At 39.8% G+C, this 18,795-nt stretch overlaps 1 protein-coding gene across 11 annotated transcripts in view; it reads left to right on the forward strand.

Moving 5' to 3' along the window:
• Window positions 1-211: 211 nt before the first annotated feature.
• BCAS3 (BCAS3 microtubule associated cell migration factor) overlaps window positions 212-18,795 on the forward strand; it is a 591,271-nt gene continuing 572,687 nt past the window's right edge. For 5 of the 11 annotated variants that reach the window (XR_013354264.1, XR_013354262.1, XR_013354263.1 and 2 more), the window contains exons 1-4: window positions 213-647; window positions 2,076-2,163; window positions 4,934-4,988; window positions 10,630-10,705. Coding sequence is in view for 8 of the 11 variants with exons in the window: in XM_077852357.1 (XP_077708483.1) it covers window positions 2,093-2,163; window positions 4,934-4,988; window positions 10,630-10,705 (202 nt within the window). In the remaining 3 variants the exon portion in view is untranslated. Of the gene's footprint in view, window positions 648-2,075; window positions 2,164-4,933; window positions 4,989-10,629; window positions 10,706-18,795 lie in introns of all 11 variants that reach the window. The other 6 variants (XM_077852360.1, XM_077852359.1, XM_077852363.1 and 3 more) reach the window with 3 other exon arrangements.

Below are 18,795 nucleotides of genomic sequence, written 5' to 3' on the forward strand. Positions count from 1 at the left end.
CGCCCCTCTTACATCTCTACCTCCGAGGCTCCAGGGCTGCCCACCGCGCCCGCCAGCCTAGGCTCCCGGAAGGTAAACACATCGAAAAGGGCGGGGCAGAAGGCGGGTTCGGGATGGGTGAGTGGCCAGCAGGGAGTGACTGGCAGCTGCCATGTCCACGTGCTTTGGGCTTCGAACCGGCTGTCGCGAGAATTCGATGTAAACAGACCAGTTCCCCGACCTCCGGCTCGCATCCCGGGACGCTCGGCTGAAGCGCATAGGAGTCTGGGGTATGATTCTTTTTGACAAAGCCACGGAGGTGTGCTGTCTGCAAGGAAAAACAGACGTGTTCCTGCCTCCCCCTGCTCGCCTGCGTTCGCAACCGAACCTGACAGCTCGGCTTCACCCGAACTTACATACTGTTTTGTTTTCCCTGGAGCCCCAGCGGATTGGCTAAACTCAGGAGGCGGGTCCGCCTCTTTTCTACTTGCTGGTTGGCGAAGCTGACCTCCAAGGGCGGTGCCCGGCCGCCGCCAGCTTCCTTCTGGGATTGGCTAGAGAAGTAGTTCCGCCGAGGCGTGGTAGGAAGTGGTGGCCGTCAATCACAAGGGGAGACTCCAAACAGTGAGCCTTGAGCTGGAGAACAGCGTTTACCGGCGGGGCGGCCGGTGAGAGGCTGGCGGGGCTGTGGCTTTGGGGAGGCTTGGAGGGGATGAGGGGCCAGCAGCGTGAGGGGAGCGGGCTCGGCTGGCAGGGGTTCGACGACGGAGAGCTGTCGAGATCGGAGGGGGAGGGGAGGAAGGGCAAGGGGCCAGAGGGCGGCGGGGGGCAGCGGTGGCTCCGCGTTGGAGGTTAAGTGGGCAGAGCTGTGTTAGTGTCTTTCGGGGAAGTAGGGCCTGAGGGGCTGGCGAGGGTCGTCCTCAGGAGACAGGGCCCTTAAAGGACATGTCTTGAGAGGCTGTGTTTCGGGAAATAAGGGGTGGAATGGAAATGAGTGGACTGAGGGGCTAGTGGCGAAGATACGTACCTGGGCTGCGTGGGGCAGAGGGTGTTTTTGTTGTAGCAGATGGGACCCATCAGTTTGGGAATTTTCAAATAAGGTGTTGAAATACTCCCTACTTAGAAGTGATGGTTTTAGGGGCTTTCAAGATTAGTTCCAGGCTGTGGACTTTCCTGAGCCCTGTAAGAGATCGTTAATATTGCTGTCAATCCTCTTTTAACCTTAACCAAGTACACTAGATGCTCTTAAAACCTTCCTAGTGATTCAGATGCTGATTGGACATTCAAGGATCAGGGTTCAGCGATGTGACAGGAAAGGATAAGGGGCTTCTAATGTCATATAAGATTTTATTATTTGTTTAGATTCTCGTGTTTAGGTTACAATAGCAGAGGATTGACAAATATGATTTAAAAACTCTTCTTAAATTATAGACCATGCAGCCCCCCCCCCTTTTTTTTGGTAGCTATAATTGACATATAACATTATATTAGTTTTAGGTGTACAACATAATCTTTTGATATTTGTACGTATTGTGAAATGTTCACCACAATAAGTCTAGTTAACGTCTATCACCATACATAGTTATAATCTGCAGTCTTGCTCATAGATTCCCATTTGTCTTAGTTGGAAGATATTAATTACCTTACTCTTCCATCAGGTCTTCAAATACTGTGCCATGTGTATTTTCACTATCTCAAGATTTTAGTACATTCTTTAATTTTGGCTTTAATTAGAGATAGCACATTTATTTTTATTTTTATTATTATTTTTAGCACATTTATTTTTATAGAGATCTTGTGCTAGACTTTCCATCTCTTACCTTTCTAGCTTATGTTAACAGTGGAGCAGAGGGACCAGAAAGAGTCTTAACTAGTTTTTTGGTTCTGAGGCTTAGTCCAAATAAAATGTCATGATAATTAGAAAACTACTTTATCTACTTCCTCTCCTAATTGCTCCCCTTTTTGATGTAATGGGAATTACTGGGAGGGTTTCCTGCATTTTAGGCATTTTCGGTAAGGGATCTCTAGTGAGCAATCATAAACATCTATCCCCAACAATAATGATCCATTTTTTAAACTCTTTGTGCTGGCAACAGGTTTAGTGAATGAAGCTATGGCTACAGATTCTCCGAGAAGACCCAGTCGTTGTACTGGTGGAGTTGTGGTTCGCCCCCAGGCTGTCACGTAAGCAAATTTCAGATAAGCCTAAAAGCTAAAGAAAATTTGCTCAGCATAGTAACTAACATTCAGGTTTCCTTCCTGAACATTGATTACTTTTGTAGAATCTACTTAATTTTGGCTTTACAGGATGATAAATATTGCCAAGGCCAAAGAAAACGAATAATGGAGGATCAAGTTAATGTATTCACATTTATAGGGTACATCAAAAGTACTGTGCTAAATCCTAAAGAGTAATGTTTTTTTAAACTCCAGGTTCAAAAATTGGTGGCTCATTAAATCAATTCAGTGGATCAGGACATTACTTAAAAAATTAAACATAAAAATAGTACATAATATTGGGAGTATTCTTTTGTGACACACGCTATTCATTTGTATGTATATGTTGACCAGATCCTGATGTATAATGTGTCTCTTATCTAGGTCTCAGTCAGAAAGTTTCAGTCAGTGTCATAAAGAGTACATTCTGTATTTTAAGTGTTCTTTGCCAAAGCCTATTTATCTAGATCATATCTAGGAGCATATGATCTAATGTGGTTTTAAGATATGTATACCTGGAGTCACTATAATCAGTAAAAAAGATGCTAGCAAAATAAGAGAATTGCAAAGGAGTTTTTTAGTGGGAGTATTCAGTGGAAATATTTTAGTATTTTAGATCCTAAAGGGTTTTATTAAGAAGTTAACATAGTGTACTTTAAAGGCTGAATAGAGTTTGGGCGATTAGAATCAAAGGTACATTTTATTTTTTTTATTTTTATTTTTTGAAATGTTTTATTTAGTGTACTTTAAAGGCTGAATAGAGTTTGGGCGATTAGAATCAAAGGTACATTTTATTTTTTTTATTTTTATTTTTTGAAATATTTTATTTATTTATTCATGAGAGATACACACAGAGAGGGGGAGGGTGGGGGGAAGGGAGAGAGAGAGAAGCCGGCTCCCAGCAAGGAGCCTGATGCGGGACTTGATCCCGACCCCAGGATCTTGCCCTGAGCCAAAGGCAGACGTTCAACCGCTGAGCCACCCGCGTGTCCCAGTATTTTTCAATATTTTTTAAAAATTTTTTATTTATTTATGATAGTCACAGAGAGAGAGAGAGAGAGAGAGGCAGAGACACAGGCAGAGGGAGAAGCAGGCTCCATGCACCGGGAGCCTGATGTGGGATTCGATCCCGGGTCTCCAGGATCGCGCCCTGGGCCAAAGGCAGGCACCAAACTGCTGCGCCACCCAGGGATCCCCTAAGTATTTTTCTATAATACTTCTTTTTTCCCCTCCTGTATTTCCCCGGGCCATATTTTTTTGCTAACTGTGGACCATGACATATTATTAGCTATGAATTAGGTACTCTTTCAGTCTTCATTTTACAGGTGAGAAAGCCAAAGCAGGGAGAAATTAAGTAAATTGTCCTTGGGAACAGCCAAGAAAGAGAGCCTGGATCAAACCAGATTTGTCTCCAGAGTCTGTGTGCTTTGGCAGTATTGTATGTTGCCTCACTAAATAGTATTCAACTTATATGGCTTTTTGTTATTCAACACATAATTTTAGTGTTTTCAAAAAAATCTCTTATTAAGTTGTACTCTTTTAACAAATAATGCTCAAGCATCTACTCCATGCCTGCAGTACTGGCTTATAGATTCTGGAGATAGAAAGTAAGTATAAGAGTTGGAGTCCTCTCTGCAGTAGAGTTTACAGTCTAGTGGAGGAAACAGTAAATAAGTAAAGAGATTACATGCTTTGACAGTACACACAGTGTGCTAGGATAGAGAATGACAGTGGGGAGTCTGACTTCAGGCTGTCAGGAAGGGCCTCTCTGAGGAGGTGCCACTTAAGCTGGAGAAATGAAAGGGATGGAGGAGTATGGGAAGGAGTCCAGGCAGAAAGAAAGCTGGCGTAAAGGTCTTGACTCCAAGAGCCTGGTGTATTCTAGGAATGGAAGTTGTGTATGACCCAAGCAGAGTGAGGACAGTGGCAGAAAAATGAGGTTGGAGAGGCAGGCCTAATCAAATTGTGTGTGTGTTTTTGTTTTTTCCGCCTAATCAGTTTTTGTAGCCATCTAAGGCATATTGCTTTTTTATAGGATTTAGGATAACTCAGAGGAGTTTCTTCAAATGTAATTTTTCACATGAAATGAAATGAATTTGATTTGGTATCTTGAAGGATTTTTTTTTCCCACTTCCTGGTATCCATATACTTACCATTTAAAATATCTTAGTGACCTTAACAGTATCATTTTTCTTCACTTATGCATTTTAATATTTTCTCATGTCTCACCTACGGCAAAAGTTCTGTGAGGACTTCCTAGTATCTCTTAGTGCCTATGCCTGCAGCAAAATACAGATTGGTTTTCCTATAAACAGGTAAGGGACTAGGTACATAATCAACCTAAAGAGAAGGTCACTACATACTGAGTCATCAGCCACAGTTTTTTCTTGCCCTGACTGGGGAATTCTTTTGCTTTGACTCAGGAGGAGGAAGGTCCTACTTTAGCCTTGTGTCATCACTCCTTCAAATACAGGTTAGAATATCTATGTCAAATTAAGAGAGCATGACTTTTCAGAATAGATAATGTTAAAAAATATTAATATATCACTTGCATTTCATTTAGTAACGTCTACAAAGAAACTAGAGAGTGGGATAGCAGAATTACCGGTTGATGAGAGTTAGTCTTTTTCTTTTTTTTTATATTATGAGTAACTTTATGAGGGCTTGTAGAAAGAGCTTTTCCATGTTTTGTTTTAAGCTGTGAGGATAAATTTTTATCCATTTCACCCTTTTGCAGGGAGCAGTCCTACATGGAAAGTGTCGTGACTTTTCTACAGGATGTTGTGCCACAGGTAAGTGTCTGCATAGTTTCAGAAATAGTCGATTTTACCATTGGCCAGGAAAGTTCTGAAATGTTCTCTTTCCTAAACTTGACACTAGTATCAACAACTTCAGAAAGACTTTTGATGTTTTAGCATCCTGAGCATTGGCAGGGTAGAACTTTACTTGTTAGTATTACATGTTCCTTAGTTTTGTACTGATAGTGGCACAATTATTATTCCTCAGGACTTGCTCTCTAAGAGGAATCAAGGTGAGATGTTAGTTGAGAGATAGGACTTGGGACTCTGTAGTTGGGTTCTATTTCCAGAACCTTTCTCTTGTCCTAGTTAAATGTTGCCTGTCTGAAGTGATGAAAGCAAAGTATATATTTTGCATATCATTAACTAGATAGTATATTAACTAAATACCACACTGAGCACAAATCTACATGTCCTTCATATTGAGCAGTATATTTATGCCAAGTGGAGTATGCCTTGTTACTTTAGCTTAGAGTTCTCTCTATATAAGTGTAAGAATAAGGAATGAGAGCAGCCCTCTTGGGATCATATCTAGTGCACTGTTGTCCAGATTTAACATAAGTATCACTTGGCATGTGTGTTAAAAATAATAATTTCCAGGCCCCGTCCCAGAGAGTTTGACTCAGTGGAATCAAGGTGGCATCCAGTAACTTGTGTCTGTAGTGAGAACCTCCAGTGATTCTTGTGGAACAGTGGCTGTGGGAAGCTCTGTTGAGTGGAACTCCTGAAGGGAAAGGTATTTTCTCCTTGTGGTGGTGTCAGCATTTCCTGACTGCCAGGGTATCTTAACTGTGCTGTTCAAAACAGGAATTCATAGATCCAATGTCCCAGCTTTCTGACAGCATCCTAGGAAAGTCTAAAACCCAGACTTCAGTTATATTACATAAGTTGTATTTATCAAATAAGGGAAGGTATCAGAGAATGTGGGTACTCCCTTATCACATTCAGATAACTTTAATGGAAATAGGTCACAATGACAAGGTCTCTGGGGCATGTAAGGAATGATAAATGTTTTCCTTTTCTGAGGAACTTGGTTACTAAGGGAAGTCAAGTTGCTGAAACAAGCAGAGATTACAGCAGCATATCAGTAAGTGTTATACATGATAGTGCAGACTGAATATGTAATTGCTAAGAGAATGCATAGCAAAGAAAGAGTGTAAGAGTCAAATTCTAAAGGACACTGGAAATAGCAGTTGAAATGAACGGAAAGGTTGGGTATTTAATGTTGGAGGAAACGGGCTAGCTGGGTATGGTAGGGCAACAGAGTTGCTGTGGCGGCAGAGCATCTTGGACTCTGCATGGAATGCCAGTTCTAGAGAGCATCCGGGGGCTGAAATCCAACCTGGTTTCTACAAACTGCTCTTTCTCTTAAACCCTGAGCCCTGGCATGAGGTAGTTCCAAAGAAGGGGCATTTAAAAAGTTTTGTCATTTGCCTACCCCTAGAGTGCCTCTTTAATCACATTTTTACAAAGGCACCTTTTGTGTTGGTGGAAACCCTGCGTAGCAAGCAGTTTTTATTGGCTGGAGGAGAGAGGCTGTGGTGAGAGCTTTAAGGGAATAGAGAGAAATAAGAATACCAGATTGACTAATAGATTAAAAATAGGGAGCTGTTAAAACTGATAGGGTAAAAATGCTGGAGGTAGAAGATTTAGTTTTTTGAGCATTATAAGTGAGGAAGGGGATAATCTATACAATTGATTATGAAGATTTGGATCAGAGTAGCAGCTATGTAAGTAAAGTTGTAGTTATGGATTTAAGAATTAGAATATTTATTCAAGAAATTTATTTTATACAAGTCATTTTTCTGTTTACCCTGGAAAGAAAGTAAAAATACAGGCAGCAGACATTGACTTGAGTACCCACTATGGGCCAGGCACTGTGTTAAGTTGAAGGGATATTTGGTGCCTTTCCTTAAGGCTTCATGATCTTGTGCAGCAGTTAGCAAACTTTCTGTAAAGGGCTAGATAAGTTTTGCAGTTCATATAATATCTGTTGCAACTACTTGACACTGCTTTTTATGTAAAGGAAAAGGCATGGCTGTATTAAAATAAAACTTTACTTATAAACATAGGTGGCGGGCCAGATTTGGTGACCTGTGGCCTCTTTTTTCACATTTAATCCAGAATCCCCCAGTGGTACTTTGCATTCAGCCGTTTGGAAAATTATATTTTTTGCTGATGTGTTCCAACTCCTATTCTGGAAATCATCAAATTCCTAGAGCTTAGAGATTATTCTCTGAGTTTCCAGATACCCACAAAAGGGAGAAAATGTGTTATTAGACTAGTGTCGACTTCTTCAGCTATTACAGAGAGTGAATTCCCATTGTGTTCAACAGATGTTACTATGACTAGTAGATGCCCTTAGCTATGCTCTTTATTCTAATAATTTTACCTATGAACATCTGCTAAAAAATAATTCAGTAAAGAAGAAAGTTAAGGCTCAGAACTTTTTTTTTTTTAAGATTTTATTTATTTATTCATGAGAGAGACAGAGAGAGGCAGAGACATAGGCAGAGGAAGAAGCATGTTCCCTGCGGGGAGCCTGATGAGGGACTTGATTTCAGGACCTGGGGATCACGACCTGAGCCAAAGGCAGATGCTCAGCCTCTGAGCCACCCAGGTGCCCCAAGGCTCAGAGCTTTTCAGTGTGTGTGAAAGTTCTGCATTTTCAGTGTAGAACATTGTAGCCAGCCCAATTATCAGTAGCAGTTAAACAAATTATGGTATGTGATCCCTATAGAGTGATTTGCTGTAATTAGAAATTATACTTTTTGGCACAATGAAGGTTATTTTCTCTACAGTAAAAAAAAGTAAAATATATTCATACAGCATATAAATAGAGCTTGTCTATAGTGATTGTAACTGTGCCTTTTAAAGTTCAACAATCAAAAAAATAAAGGTCAGCAATAACTTTATGCTTATGAATGTGTGGATATGTTAGAAACCTGGTAAGGAATAAAAGGAGAAATGAATAAATCCTGTAAATAAGGGGGTGAAAGTTTTGATTCTAAATAAGAGGGCTAGGGCAGCCCCGGTGGCTCAGTGGTTTAGCGCTGCCTTCAGCCCACGGCGTGATTCTGGAGACCGGGGATCGAGTCCCTCATCGGGCTCCCTGCATGGAGCCTGCTTCTCCCTCTGCCTGTGTCTCTGACTCTCTCTCTGTGTGTGTCTCTCATGAATAAATAAATAAATAAATAAATAAATAAATAGGCTAAAGTAGCTGGATCTTGGTTGAATAAAGAAGGCTAATAATTGGTGCTCTGACCTACATTAAGATAGCAAGTGAAAGGTGGATGGGTGGTGGGTAAGTATGTGCTTCACTTAGAGTAAAATACCTTACACATGCCACCTTCATGCAGACCTTCAGGAAGGCACACAAGAAGCAGCCCTCAAATGCCTTAGCCTCACAGAATTGTCTCAAGAATGCTTAGTAAAGAATACTGTGTCTGCTAAGGAGAGAGGGAAACTTGAAGACAAAGCAAAAATATACAAGGCTTGTTTTGAAAGTCTTATTCTACCCCCCCCCCCAAGGGGAAAGAAAAGAAGTTCAAGAAACAAGAATTTTCAGAATACTGAAAGACCTCATTCAGCTTTGTTTTGTTTTGCATATTGCTCAGAAATCAAAGGAGAGCATCCTGTAAATGTTGCAAAAGAATTCGGGGAATGTTGAATAATGCTGCAGGTGATAAGCAGCCTTATAATAAATATACTATCCTAAAGACAGTTTTGAAAAACGTTATTGCTTTACCAGTTTAAAGGAGAGTGCGATGTGGGGGGAAAAAAAGAAGTTGTCTTAAATGCACTGTGCTATTCTAGATTGGATGTTGGGACAGGGATAGGACATTAGTGGAAAAACTGATAAAATCCAAATAAAGTCTGCGGTTTAATTAATAATACTGCATCAATGTCAGTGTCATAGTTTTGACAAATGGGCCATGCATGGTAAGGCTGGATTTTTTAGATAGTTAACATTAGGGGAAACTGGCTGAGGGAGTATAGGGCTGGGAACTCTGCCCTATATTTAATAATTAAAATTACTCTGAAATATAGTTTATTTTTAAAAATATTTTGAGAGAGTGAGTGAGAGAGAGCACACAAGTGTGGGCAGGGAGAGGCCAGGAGTGAAGGGGAGAGGCAGAGGGAGAGGGAGAAGCACACCTCCCCCTGGGCAGGGAGCCTGGCCCAGGCCTGGCTCCCGGGACCCTAGATCACGCCTTGAGATGAAGGCAGACGCTTAACCGATGAACCACCCATGCACCCCTAAAGTATATTTTTAAAAAAGTTTTCAAAGATGAGAAGAGCAAGACCAAAGACGAGGAAGTAGGCGAGGACGTAGTGGTTGAAGATAAAGTTATGAATTAGCTGGCTGTAATGTAGGCTTCCCTCTTCTCCAAAGGAATTGATTACCTGATACACATCTCACTTTTTTTTTAAGACAATGAAGTTGTAAGGATTTGTAAGATCATTTCTGTTGTAAATCTATTAAAGTAATTCTTTTAATAGTATTTTCAATGTAGATGATTTTCAGTTATCATACAAATTAATACTTTGTATGATGCAGTACAGGGGCTGTAAATTGGTATGGAAATTTAAAGCAGGTCACATATAACTCAGATTATATGCAGGATGGTAGTTTTTGTATGCTTCTGGTATAGCTTATGTTAAATCATTGTTTTGTGAACTGAGTACCACTTCATAATTGAAAAGGTCTTTTGTTGACATTCTAAATACTTGTAAATATATATAGTGTTTAAAAACTTTAGAAACATTTGCTTTGTGGAGAGATGACTCCCTTTGAATACTGATGGATACCCTTGACACTTTTCTTATGATTTCATGGCAGTTTATGCTTATCTTTGTGAACCTTGCAGGCCTGCAGAAACCAGCTAATAGGATGGGTCTAGAAGCCAGACCAAAGACACAAAAAGTAATACTGTACTTTTTTTCATCCCCAACTCTGGCCCTTGCCTTCCAACTGGAACTGAAGGCAAGCTGGAAGTAATACTTTGAAAATTCTAGGTAGAGTGTAACTACCTGATCATAAACACCTGAGACTAAATAGATACACATGGTAGTTTTGTTTATTTCTTAAACCTTCTTATTTGTTGGCCAACATAGGGGTTGATTTAGTTTTTTGAGTGCCTTTGCATTATACTGATGCTTCTTCTTCTTCTTTTTTTTTTTTTTTAAGGTTTATTTATTTATTTATTTATTCAGAGAGAGCGAGAGAGAGGCAGAGACACAGGCAGAGGGAGAAAGCAGGCTCCATGCAGGAAGCCTGATGTGGGACTCAATCCCTGATCTCCAGGATCACACCCCGGGCTTCAGGCGGCGCTAAACCGCTGCGCCACCGGGGCTGCCCATATACTGATGCTTCTTAATAGACTGTGATCATCATATTTTAGGTTTCTGCAATTTTTTAATAGTTTAAATTCCTTTAATCAAGATTGTCAGTCTCCTAGATAACTTTCTTTAGGAATAAAAATATCACAAAATGTGCTGGTTCCAAAGATGTAGGATTGGTGAAATTGGAGAGGGATAAGGTTGGTTTTATCTAAGTTAGTTTTTGTCTTGAACATCAGTAATATTAGAGCTGTAAAACATTTTTATTCAAACATTTCTGTTTACTATGCAGGCTTACAGTGGAACACCTCTAACAGAAGAAAAGGAGAAAATAGTCTGGGTCAGATTTGAAAATGCAGATTTAAATGGTATGGTTTTAACTTTTTTGGGACTTATGAATTATGCTTGTTTGGGGTTGACTTGATTCCATAAGAGAACTCTTAACTTCAGTTGGGTTACTTTCTCTTACAGCAACTGTTTAGTTTTCAAAATAGATTCATTTTTATTTATTTATTTAAAGATTTTATTTATTCATGAGAGACAGAGAGAGAAAGAGAGAGAGAGGCAGAGACAGAGCAGGCTCTATGCAGGGAGCCCGACGTAGGACTCAATCCTGGGTCTCCAGGATCACACCTTGGGCCAAAGGTGGTGCTAAACCGCTGAGCCATCTGGGCTACCCGAATAAATTCATTTTTAATTTAAAAAGTAACATAATCACGCTACAGAAACTTCATTGGAACTGATATTCTATTGTACAAATCTGAAATTAGCTATAACATATAGTGCCTAGGACATAGATTTCTTAGAAAATAAATTATTCAGGTTTGATCAGATGTGTAGGATTTATAACTGCATAGTTTTTTTTTTTTTTAAAGTTTTTATTTATTTATTCATGAGAGACACAGAGAGAGAGTCAGAGACTCAGGCAGAGGGAGAAGCAGGCTCCACGCAGGGAGCCCGATGTGGGACTCGGTCCTGGGACTCCAGGATCACACCCTGGGCCAAAGGCAGGCGCTAAACCACTGAGCCACCCAGGGATCCCCTATAACTGCATAGTGATCATTACTATTGAACTTTTTGGACTATTAATTAATTAATAGTCCAAATACTTGGACTGTTAATTAATAGTCCTGAACAGAGTTATGTCTGAATTGGGCCTTTTGTTCTCATATATGTTCCTACATTCCATTTCTTTCTTTTTCTTTTTTTATAAGATTTTATTTATTTGAGAGAGAGAGAAAGAGCAGGGGGAGGGATAGTGGGAGAGGAAAAAGCAGGGAGCCCCTCTGAGCAGGGAGCCTGATGTGGGGCTCAGTCTCTTCACTCCAGGATCGTGACCCAGGCTGAAAGCAGATGCTTAACTGACTGAGCCACCCAGGCACCCTCTATATTCCATTTCATTGTTGCTGCTTGTAAGGTGGCTGTCCTGTGTCTGTTGCCCACGATACCATGTCTGTTGTTTTCTGAGTTTGGGAGGCGCTGGTGAGAAATTGAACGAGAGGAAGACAGGAAGGAGTACTCTTCCCTCTCCTCTGTTAGTGGCTGCATTTCCTCTGTGTTTCTGGCTTCTTCTAGGCAGCTCTGCTGGTATTCTAGTTTCTGCCAGCTGACCCAGCACCCTGCACTCCTGTGTGTCTCTAGCCTAGGGCTGGTCGTGGCTTCCTGCTGTTGCTAATGCAATAAGCAGCCTTAGAGTTCCTTTTCTGGTCGCTCAGCTATTCTATCGTCTGTGTGAACAGTTGTCTTCACTAAATTCCCAATTATGAACACATTGAGTTGATTTCATCTCCTAGTGGGACCTTGACTGATATCATACTCTTGAATCTTCAGCTCCTCTAGGAATTTAAAAAATGTGATACCATGTATATTTATTTATTAAAAAATTTTTTTTAATTTTAATTTTTAAAAAAGATTTTATTTATTTATTCATGAGAAACAGAGAGAGACAGACATAGGCAGAGGGAGAAACAGGCTCCTGCAGGGAGCCCAAAGTGGGACCTGGTCTCAGGACCTGGGGATCACTCCCTGAGCTGAAGGCAGATCCTCATCCACTGAGCCACCTAGGTGTCTCTCTCTCTATATATATATTTTTGTTTTGTTTTGTTTTGTTAGTAGAATCTTTTTTATTCAGAAAAAAAAATAAAACCCAAAAAACAAAAAAGTTTTCCAACCACACACAGGAGGGGTTTGGGTAGGGGGAGGTGTCTGTCCATCCAGCCCCAGCCCCCAGCCCATGGTTTTGGCAGCAATAAGGGGTGTGGGGTAATGCGGTGTGGGGGTTATATATATATATATATATATATATATATATATATATATATCCCTTAGAAGCTAAGTTGCACTTCTGCAGCTTGGTTTCTTTTGAATTTTGGATTCTTTATTAGTGGTTCATTCAAATAATGGCAACTTGTTGGACTCTCTTTGTGGAATAAAATATTCATTAGTTTGGGTGATTATTTATGACACATAAACTTTTCCTACTGTGTTTCTCTTTGAAAGCTTATATTTTTAACTTTCTTTTCTAGTCTTTTCTTCTTATGACTGTTAGATTGTCTTGTTTACTGGCATATTTTCCCTCCTCTTTCCTTTTTCTTCTTTTATTAAAGTTTTTGTTTAAATTCTAGTTTACTTATAACACCCAGTGCTCATCACAAGAGCCTTAATACCCACCACCCTTTTAGCCCATCCTTCCCACCTCCCCTCCATCAACCCTCAGCTTGTTCTCTGTAGTTAAGAGTCTTATGTTTGCCTAACTCTCTTTTTTCCCTTCCCTTTTGTTCATCTGATTTGTTTCTTAGATTCCACATATGAGTAAAATCATGATATTTGTCTTTGACTGACTTATTTCACTTAGTATAATACACTCTAGCTCCATTCACATTGTTGCAAGTGGCAAGATTGCATTCTTTTTGGATGACTAATATTCCTCTGTGTGTGTGTGTGTGTGTGTGTGTGTGTACACACACCACATCTTCTTTATTCATTCATCAGTCAAAGGACATTTGGGCTCTTTCCATAATTTGGCTGTTGTTGATAATGCTACTGTAAACATTGCGGTGCATGTGTCCCTTCGAATCAGCATTTTTGTATCTTTTGGGTAAATAGTAGTGCAATTACTAGGTTGTAGGGTAGTTCTGTTTTTAACTCTGAGGAACCTTCAAAGTGTTTTCCGCAGTGGCTACACCAGTTTGCATTCCCATCAACAGTGTAAGGGGGTTTCCCCTTTCTCCACCTCTTCACCAACATCTGTTGTTTCCTGTGTTGGTAATTTTAGCCATTCTGACTGCTGTGAGGTGGTATCTCCCTGTGGTTTTGATTTTATTTCCCTGATGATAAGTAATGTTGAGCATCTTTTCATGTGTCTGTTGGCCATCTGTATGTTGTCTTTGGAAAGATGTCCATTCATGTCTTCTTCTCATTTCTTAACTGGATTATTTGTTTTTTGGGTGTGGAGTTTGATAAGTTCTTTATAGATTTTAGATACTAACCCATTATCAGGTATGTCATTTGCAAATCCCATTCCATAGGTTGCCTTTTAGTTTTGTTGATTGTTTCTTTCACTGTACAGAGCTTTTTGTTGTGGAGTCCCAGTAGTTCAGTTCATTTTTGCTTTTATTTCCCTTGCCTCTGGAGACATGTCTAGTAAGAAGTTGCTATGGCCAAGGTCGAAGAGATTGCTGCTTGGTTTCTCCTCTAGGATTTTGATGGTTTCCTGTCTCACATTTAGGTCTTTCATCCATTTTGAGTTTATTTTTGTTTATGGTGTGAGAAAATGGTCTAGTTTCATTCTTCTGCATGTTGCTGTCCAATTTTCCTAAAACCATTTGTTGAAGAGACTTTCTTTTTTCCATTGGATAGTCTTTCTTACTCTGTTGAAGATTAGTTAACCATATAGTATGGGTCCATTTCTGGGTTTTCTGTTTCATTGATCTATATATGTCTGTTTTTGTGCCAGTAGCATGTTGTTGCCTTGATGACTATAGCTTTGTAATATACCTTGAAGTCCAGAGTTGTGATGCCTCCAGCTTTTCTTTTTCAAGATTGCTTTGGCTATTTGTGGTCTTTTCTGGTTCCATACAAATTTTAGAATTATTTGTTCTAGCTCTGTCAAAAATGCTGTTGGTATTTTGATAGAGATTGCTTTATTTATTTGTTTATTTTAAATATTTTATTTTATTTTATTTTTTTATGATAGTCACACAGAGAGAGAGAAAGAGGCAGAGACACAGGCAGAGGGAGAAGCAGGCTCCATGCACCGGGAGCCCGACGTGGGATTCGATCCCGGGTCTCCAGGATCGCGCCCTGGGCCAAAGGCAGGCGCCAAACCGCTGCGCCACCCAGGGATCCCTAGAGATTGCTCTAAATGTGTAGATTGCTTTGGGTAGTATAGACTTTTTAAACAATATTTGTTTTTCCAATCCATAAGCTTGAAATGTCTTTCCATTTCTTTGTGTCATCTTCATTTTCTTTTATAAGTGTTTTATAGTTTTCAGAGTACAGATCTTTTACCTCTTTGGTTAGGTTTATTTCTAGGTATCTTATGGTTTTTGCTGCAATTATAAATAGGACTGATTCTTTGAATTTTTCTGCTGCTATGTTATTGATGTGTAGAATGCAACTGATTTCTGTACGTCGATTTTGTATTCTGCAACTTTGCTGAATTTGTATATCAGTTCTGGCAATTTTTTTGGTGGAGTCTTTTGGGTTTTCTACATAGAGTATCATGTCATCTGTAAATCGTGAAAGTCTGACTACTTCTTTGCTGATTTGGATATCTTTTATTTCTTTTTGTTGTCTGATTGCTGAGTATTATGTTAAATAACAGTGGTGAGGGTTGGTATCCCTGTCTTGTTCCTTACCATGAAGGAAAAGCTCTCCATTTTTCCCTGTTGAGGATGATATTAACTCTTGAGTCTTTCACATATGGCCTTTATGATGTTAAGATATGTTCTGTCTATCCCTACTTTGTTGAGGGTTTTTATCAAGAATGGATGCTATATTTTATCAAATGTTTTTTCTGCATCTATTGAGAGGATCATACTGTTCTTATCCGTTTGTTAATGTGGTGTATCACATTGACTGATTTGCAAATATTGAACCAGCCTTGCAGCCTAGGAATAAATTCTACTTGATTGTGGTGAATAATTCTTTTAATGTAATCTTAGATTTGATTAGATAGTAACTTGTTGAGAATTTTTGCATGCATGTTCATCAGAGATACTGACCTATAATTTTACTTTTTAGTAGAGTAGGAATTAAGGTAATCCTGGCTTCATAGAAGGAGTTTGGAAGTTTTCCTTCCATTTCTATTTTTTGAAACAGTTTGAAAAGAATATGTATTAACACTTCTCTAAATGTTTGGTAGAACTCCTTGGGAAGCCATCTGGCTCTGGACTTTTGTTTGTTGGGAGGTTTTTGATTATTGTTTCAATTTCTTTGCTGGTTATGGGTCTATTCAAATTTTCTATTTCTTCCTTTTTAGTTTTGGTAGTTTATAGGAATTTATCCATTTCTTTCCGATTGCCAATTTGTTGGCATATAACTTTTCATAATATTCTCTTATAATTGTATTTTTTTGTGTGTTGGTTGTGATATCTCCTCTTTCATTCATGATTTTATTTATATGGGTCCTTTCTCTCTCTTTTTTAAAGATTTTATTTATTTATTCATGAGAGAGAATGAGAGGCAGAGACATAGGCAGAGGGACGAGCAGGCTCCTTGTAGGGAGCCTGATGTGGGGCTCAATCCCCAGACCCTGGGATCATGCCCTGAGCCAAAGGCAGACACTCAACTGCTGAACCACCCAGGCATCCCTCTCTCTTTTCTTTTTGAGAAGTATGGCTAGGGGTTTCTCAGTTTTATTAATTCTTTCAGAGAACCAGCTTCTAGTTTCATTGATCTGTTGTAGTTTTTTTGTTTGTTTCTTATCATTTATTTCTGCTCTAATCTTTATTATTTCCCCTCTTCTGCTGGCTTTAGGCTTTTATTGGCTGTTCTTTTTCTAGCTCCTTGAGATGTAAAATTAGGTTGTGTTTGGAGACTTTGCTTTTCTTGAGTTAGGCCTGTATTACTATGTACTTCCCTCTTATGACTGCTTTTGCTGCATCCTAAAGGTTTTGGACTGTCGTGTTTTCATTTTCATTTGCTCCCATGTATTTTTTTTTTTTTTTTTTTACTTCTTTAATTTCCTGGTTAACCTGTTCATTATTTATTTCTTTTTATTTTTTATTTTTAAAAATATTTTGTTTATTTATTCATGAAAGACACACAGAGAGAGGCAGAGACAGAGGGAGAAGCAGGCTCCATGCAGGGAGCCCAATGTGGGACTCGATCCCAGTACCACGGAATCACGCCCTGAGCCAAAGGCAGGTGCTCAACTGCTGAGCCACCCAAGCGTCCCTGTTTATTCTTTAATAGGATGTTCTATGACCTCCATGTATTTGCAGTCTTTCCACATTTTTACTTATAGTTGACCTCAAGTTTCATAGCATGTGGTCTGAAAATGTGCATGGAATGATTTCAGTCTTTTTGTACTTATTGAGACCTGATTTGTGACCCAGTATGTACTCTATTCTGGAGAATGTGCCACGTGCATTCAATAAGAATGTGTATTCTGTTGTTTTAGGATGAAGTGTTCTGAATGTATTGTTAAGTCCATCTGGTCCAATGTGTCATTCAAATTGATTGCTGATTTTCTATGTAAATGATCTGTCTATTGCTATAAGTGTTAAATTCCTTTATTATTATTGTATTATTATCAATGGGTTTCTTCATGTTTGTTCTTTTTTTTTTTGAAGCTTTTATTTATTCATGAGAGACACAAAGGCAAATACATAGGCAGAGGGAGAAGCAGGCTCCCTGAGGGGACCCTGATGTAGGACTCAATCTCAGGACCACTGAGCCACCCAGGTGCCCCTCTTCATGTTTGTTATTAATTTGTTTATATATTTGGGTGCTCCCAAGTTGAGGGGCATAAATATTTACAATTGTTAGATCTTCTTGTTGGGTAGACCCCTTTATTATGATATAGTACCCTTCTTCATTTCTTGGTATAGTCTTTGGTTTAAAATCTAGTTTGATATAAATATGGCTAATCTGGCTTTCTTTTGACATCCGTTAGCATGGTGAATGGTTCTCCATCCCCTCTTCTCTTTTTTTTTTTTTTTTTTTTTTAAAGTAGGCTCCTCGGGATGCCTGGGTGGCTCAGCAGTTGAGCATCTGCCTTTGACTCAGGGTGTGATCCCGGGGTCTGGGGTCGAGTGCCAGATTGGGCTCCTACGAGCCGACTTCTCCCTTTGCCTATGTCTCTGCCTCTCTCTCTCTCTGTCTCTCATAAATAAATAAAAAAAATATATAAAAAAAGTAGGCTCCTCACTCAACATGGGGCTTGAACTCATGACCCGCAGATCAAGAGTTGCATGCTGAGGGATCCCTGGGTGGCGCAGCGGTTTGGCGCCTGCCTTTGGCCCAGGGCGCGATCCTGGAGACCCAAGATCGAATCCCACGTCAGGCTCCCAGTGCATGGAGCCTGCTACTCCCTCTGCCTATGTCTCTGCCTCTCTCTCTCTCTCTCCTTGTGTGACTATCATAAATAAATAAATTAAAAAAAAAATAAAAGAGTTGCATGCTGAATGCAACTATTGTGAATGACAGCCTTGCTGGATCAAGTATTCTTGGCGGCATATTTTTCCCATTCAGTGCATTGAATATATCATGCCACTTTCTTCTGGCCTGCCAAGTTTCTGTGGAAAGATCTGCTGCTAACCTTTACTTCCCTTGTAGGTTAGGGATTTTTTTTTTCCCTTGCTGCTTTCAGGATTCTTTCCTTATCTCTGTATTTTGCAAGTTTTACTAGGATATGTCTTGGTGTTAGCCTGCTTTTGTTGATTTTGATGGGAGTTCTCTGTGCCTCCTGGGTTTGGATGTCTGTTTCCTTCTCTAGATCAGGGAAGTTTTCAGCTATACTTTGCTCAAATAAAACTTCTTTTTTTTTTTTTAATTTTTATTTATTTATGATAGTCACAGAGAGAGAGAGAGAGAGAGAGAGAGAGAGAGAGGCAGAGACACAGGCAGAGGGAGAAGCAGGCTCCATGCACCGGGAGCCCGATGTGGGATTCGATCCCGGGTCTCCAGGATCGCGCCCTGGGCCAAAGGCAGGTGCTAAACCGCTGCGCCACCCAGGGATCCCTCAAATAAAACTTCTACCCCCTTTTCCCTCTTTTCTTCTTCTGGGACTCCTCTGATATGAATGCTACTATGCTTTAGGGAGTTGCTGAGTTCCCTAAGTCTGCATTTGTAATCCAATATTTTTCTTTCCCTCTTCTTTTCAGCTTAATTGTTTTTCTTAAGTATATCATCTGTGTCTCTTATTCATTCCTTTGCTTCTTCTATCCTTGTGGTCATGACATCCAGTTGGTTTTGCATCCTGGTTTGCATTTTTTATTTTGGCCTCACTAAT

This window comes from Canis aureus, chromosome 16, assembly GCF_053574225.1.
Source record: "Canis aureus isolate CA01 chromosome 16, VMU_Caureus_v.1.0, whole genome shotgun sequence".
Lineage (NCBI taxonomy): Eukaryota > Metazoa > Chordata > Mammalia > Carnivora > Canidae > Canis > Canis aureus.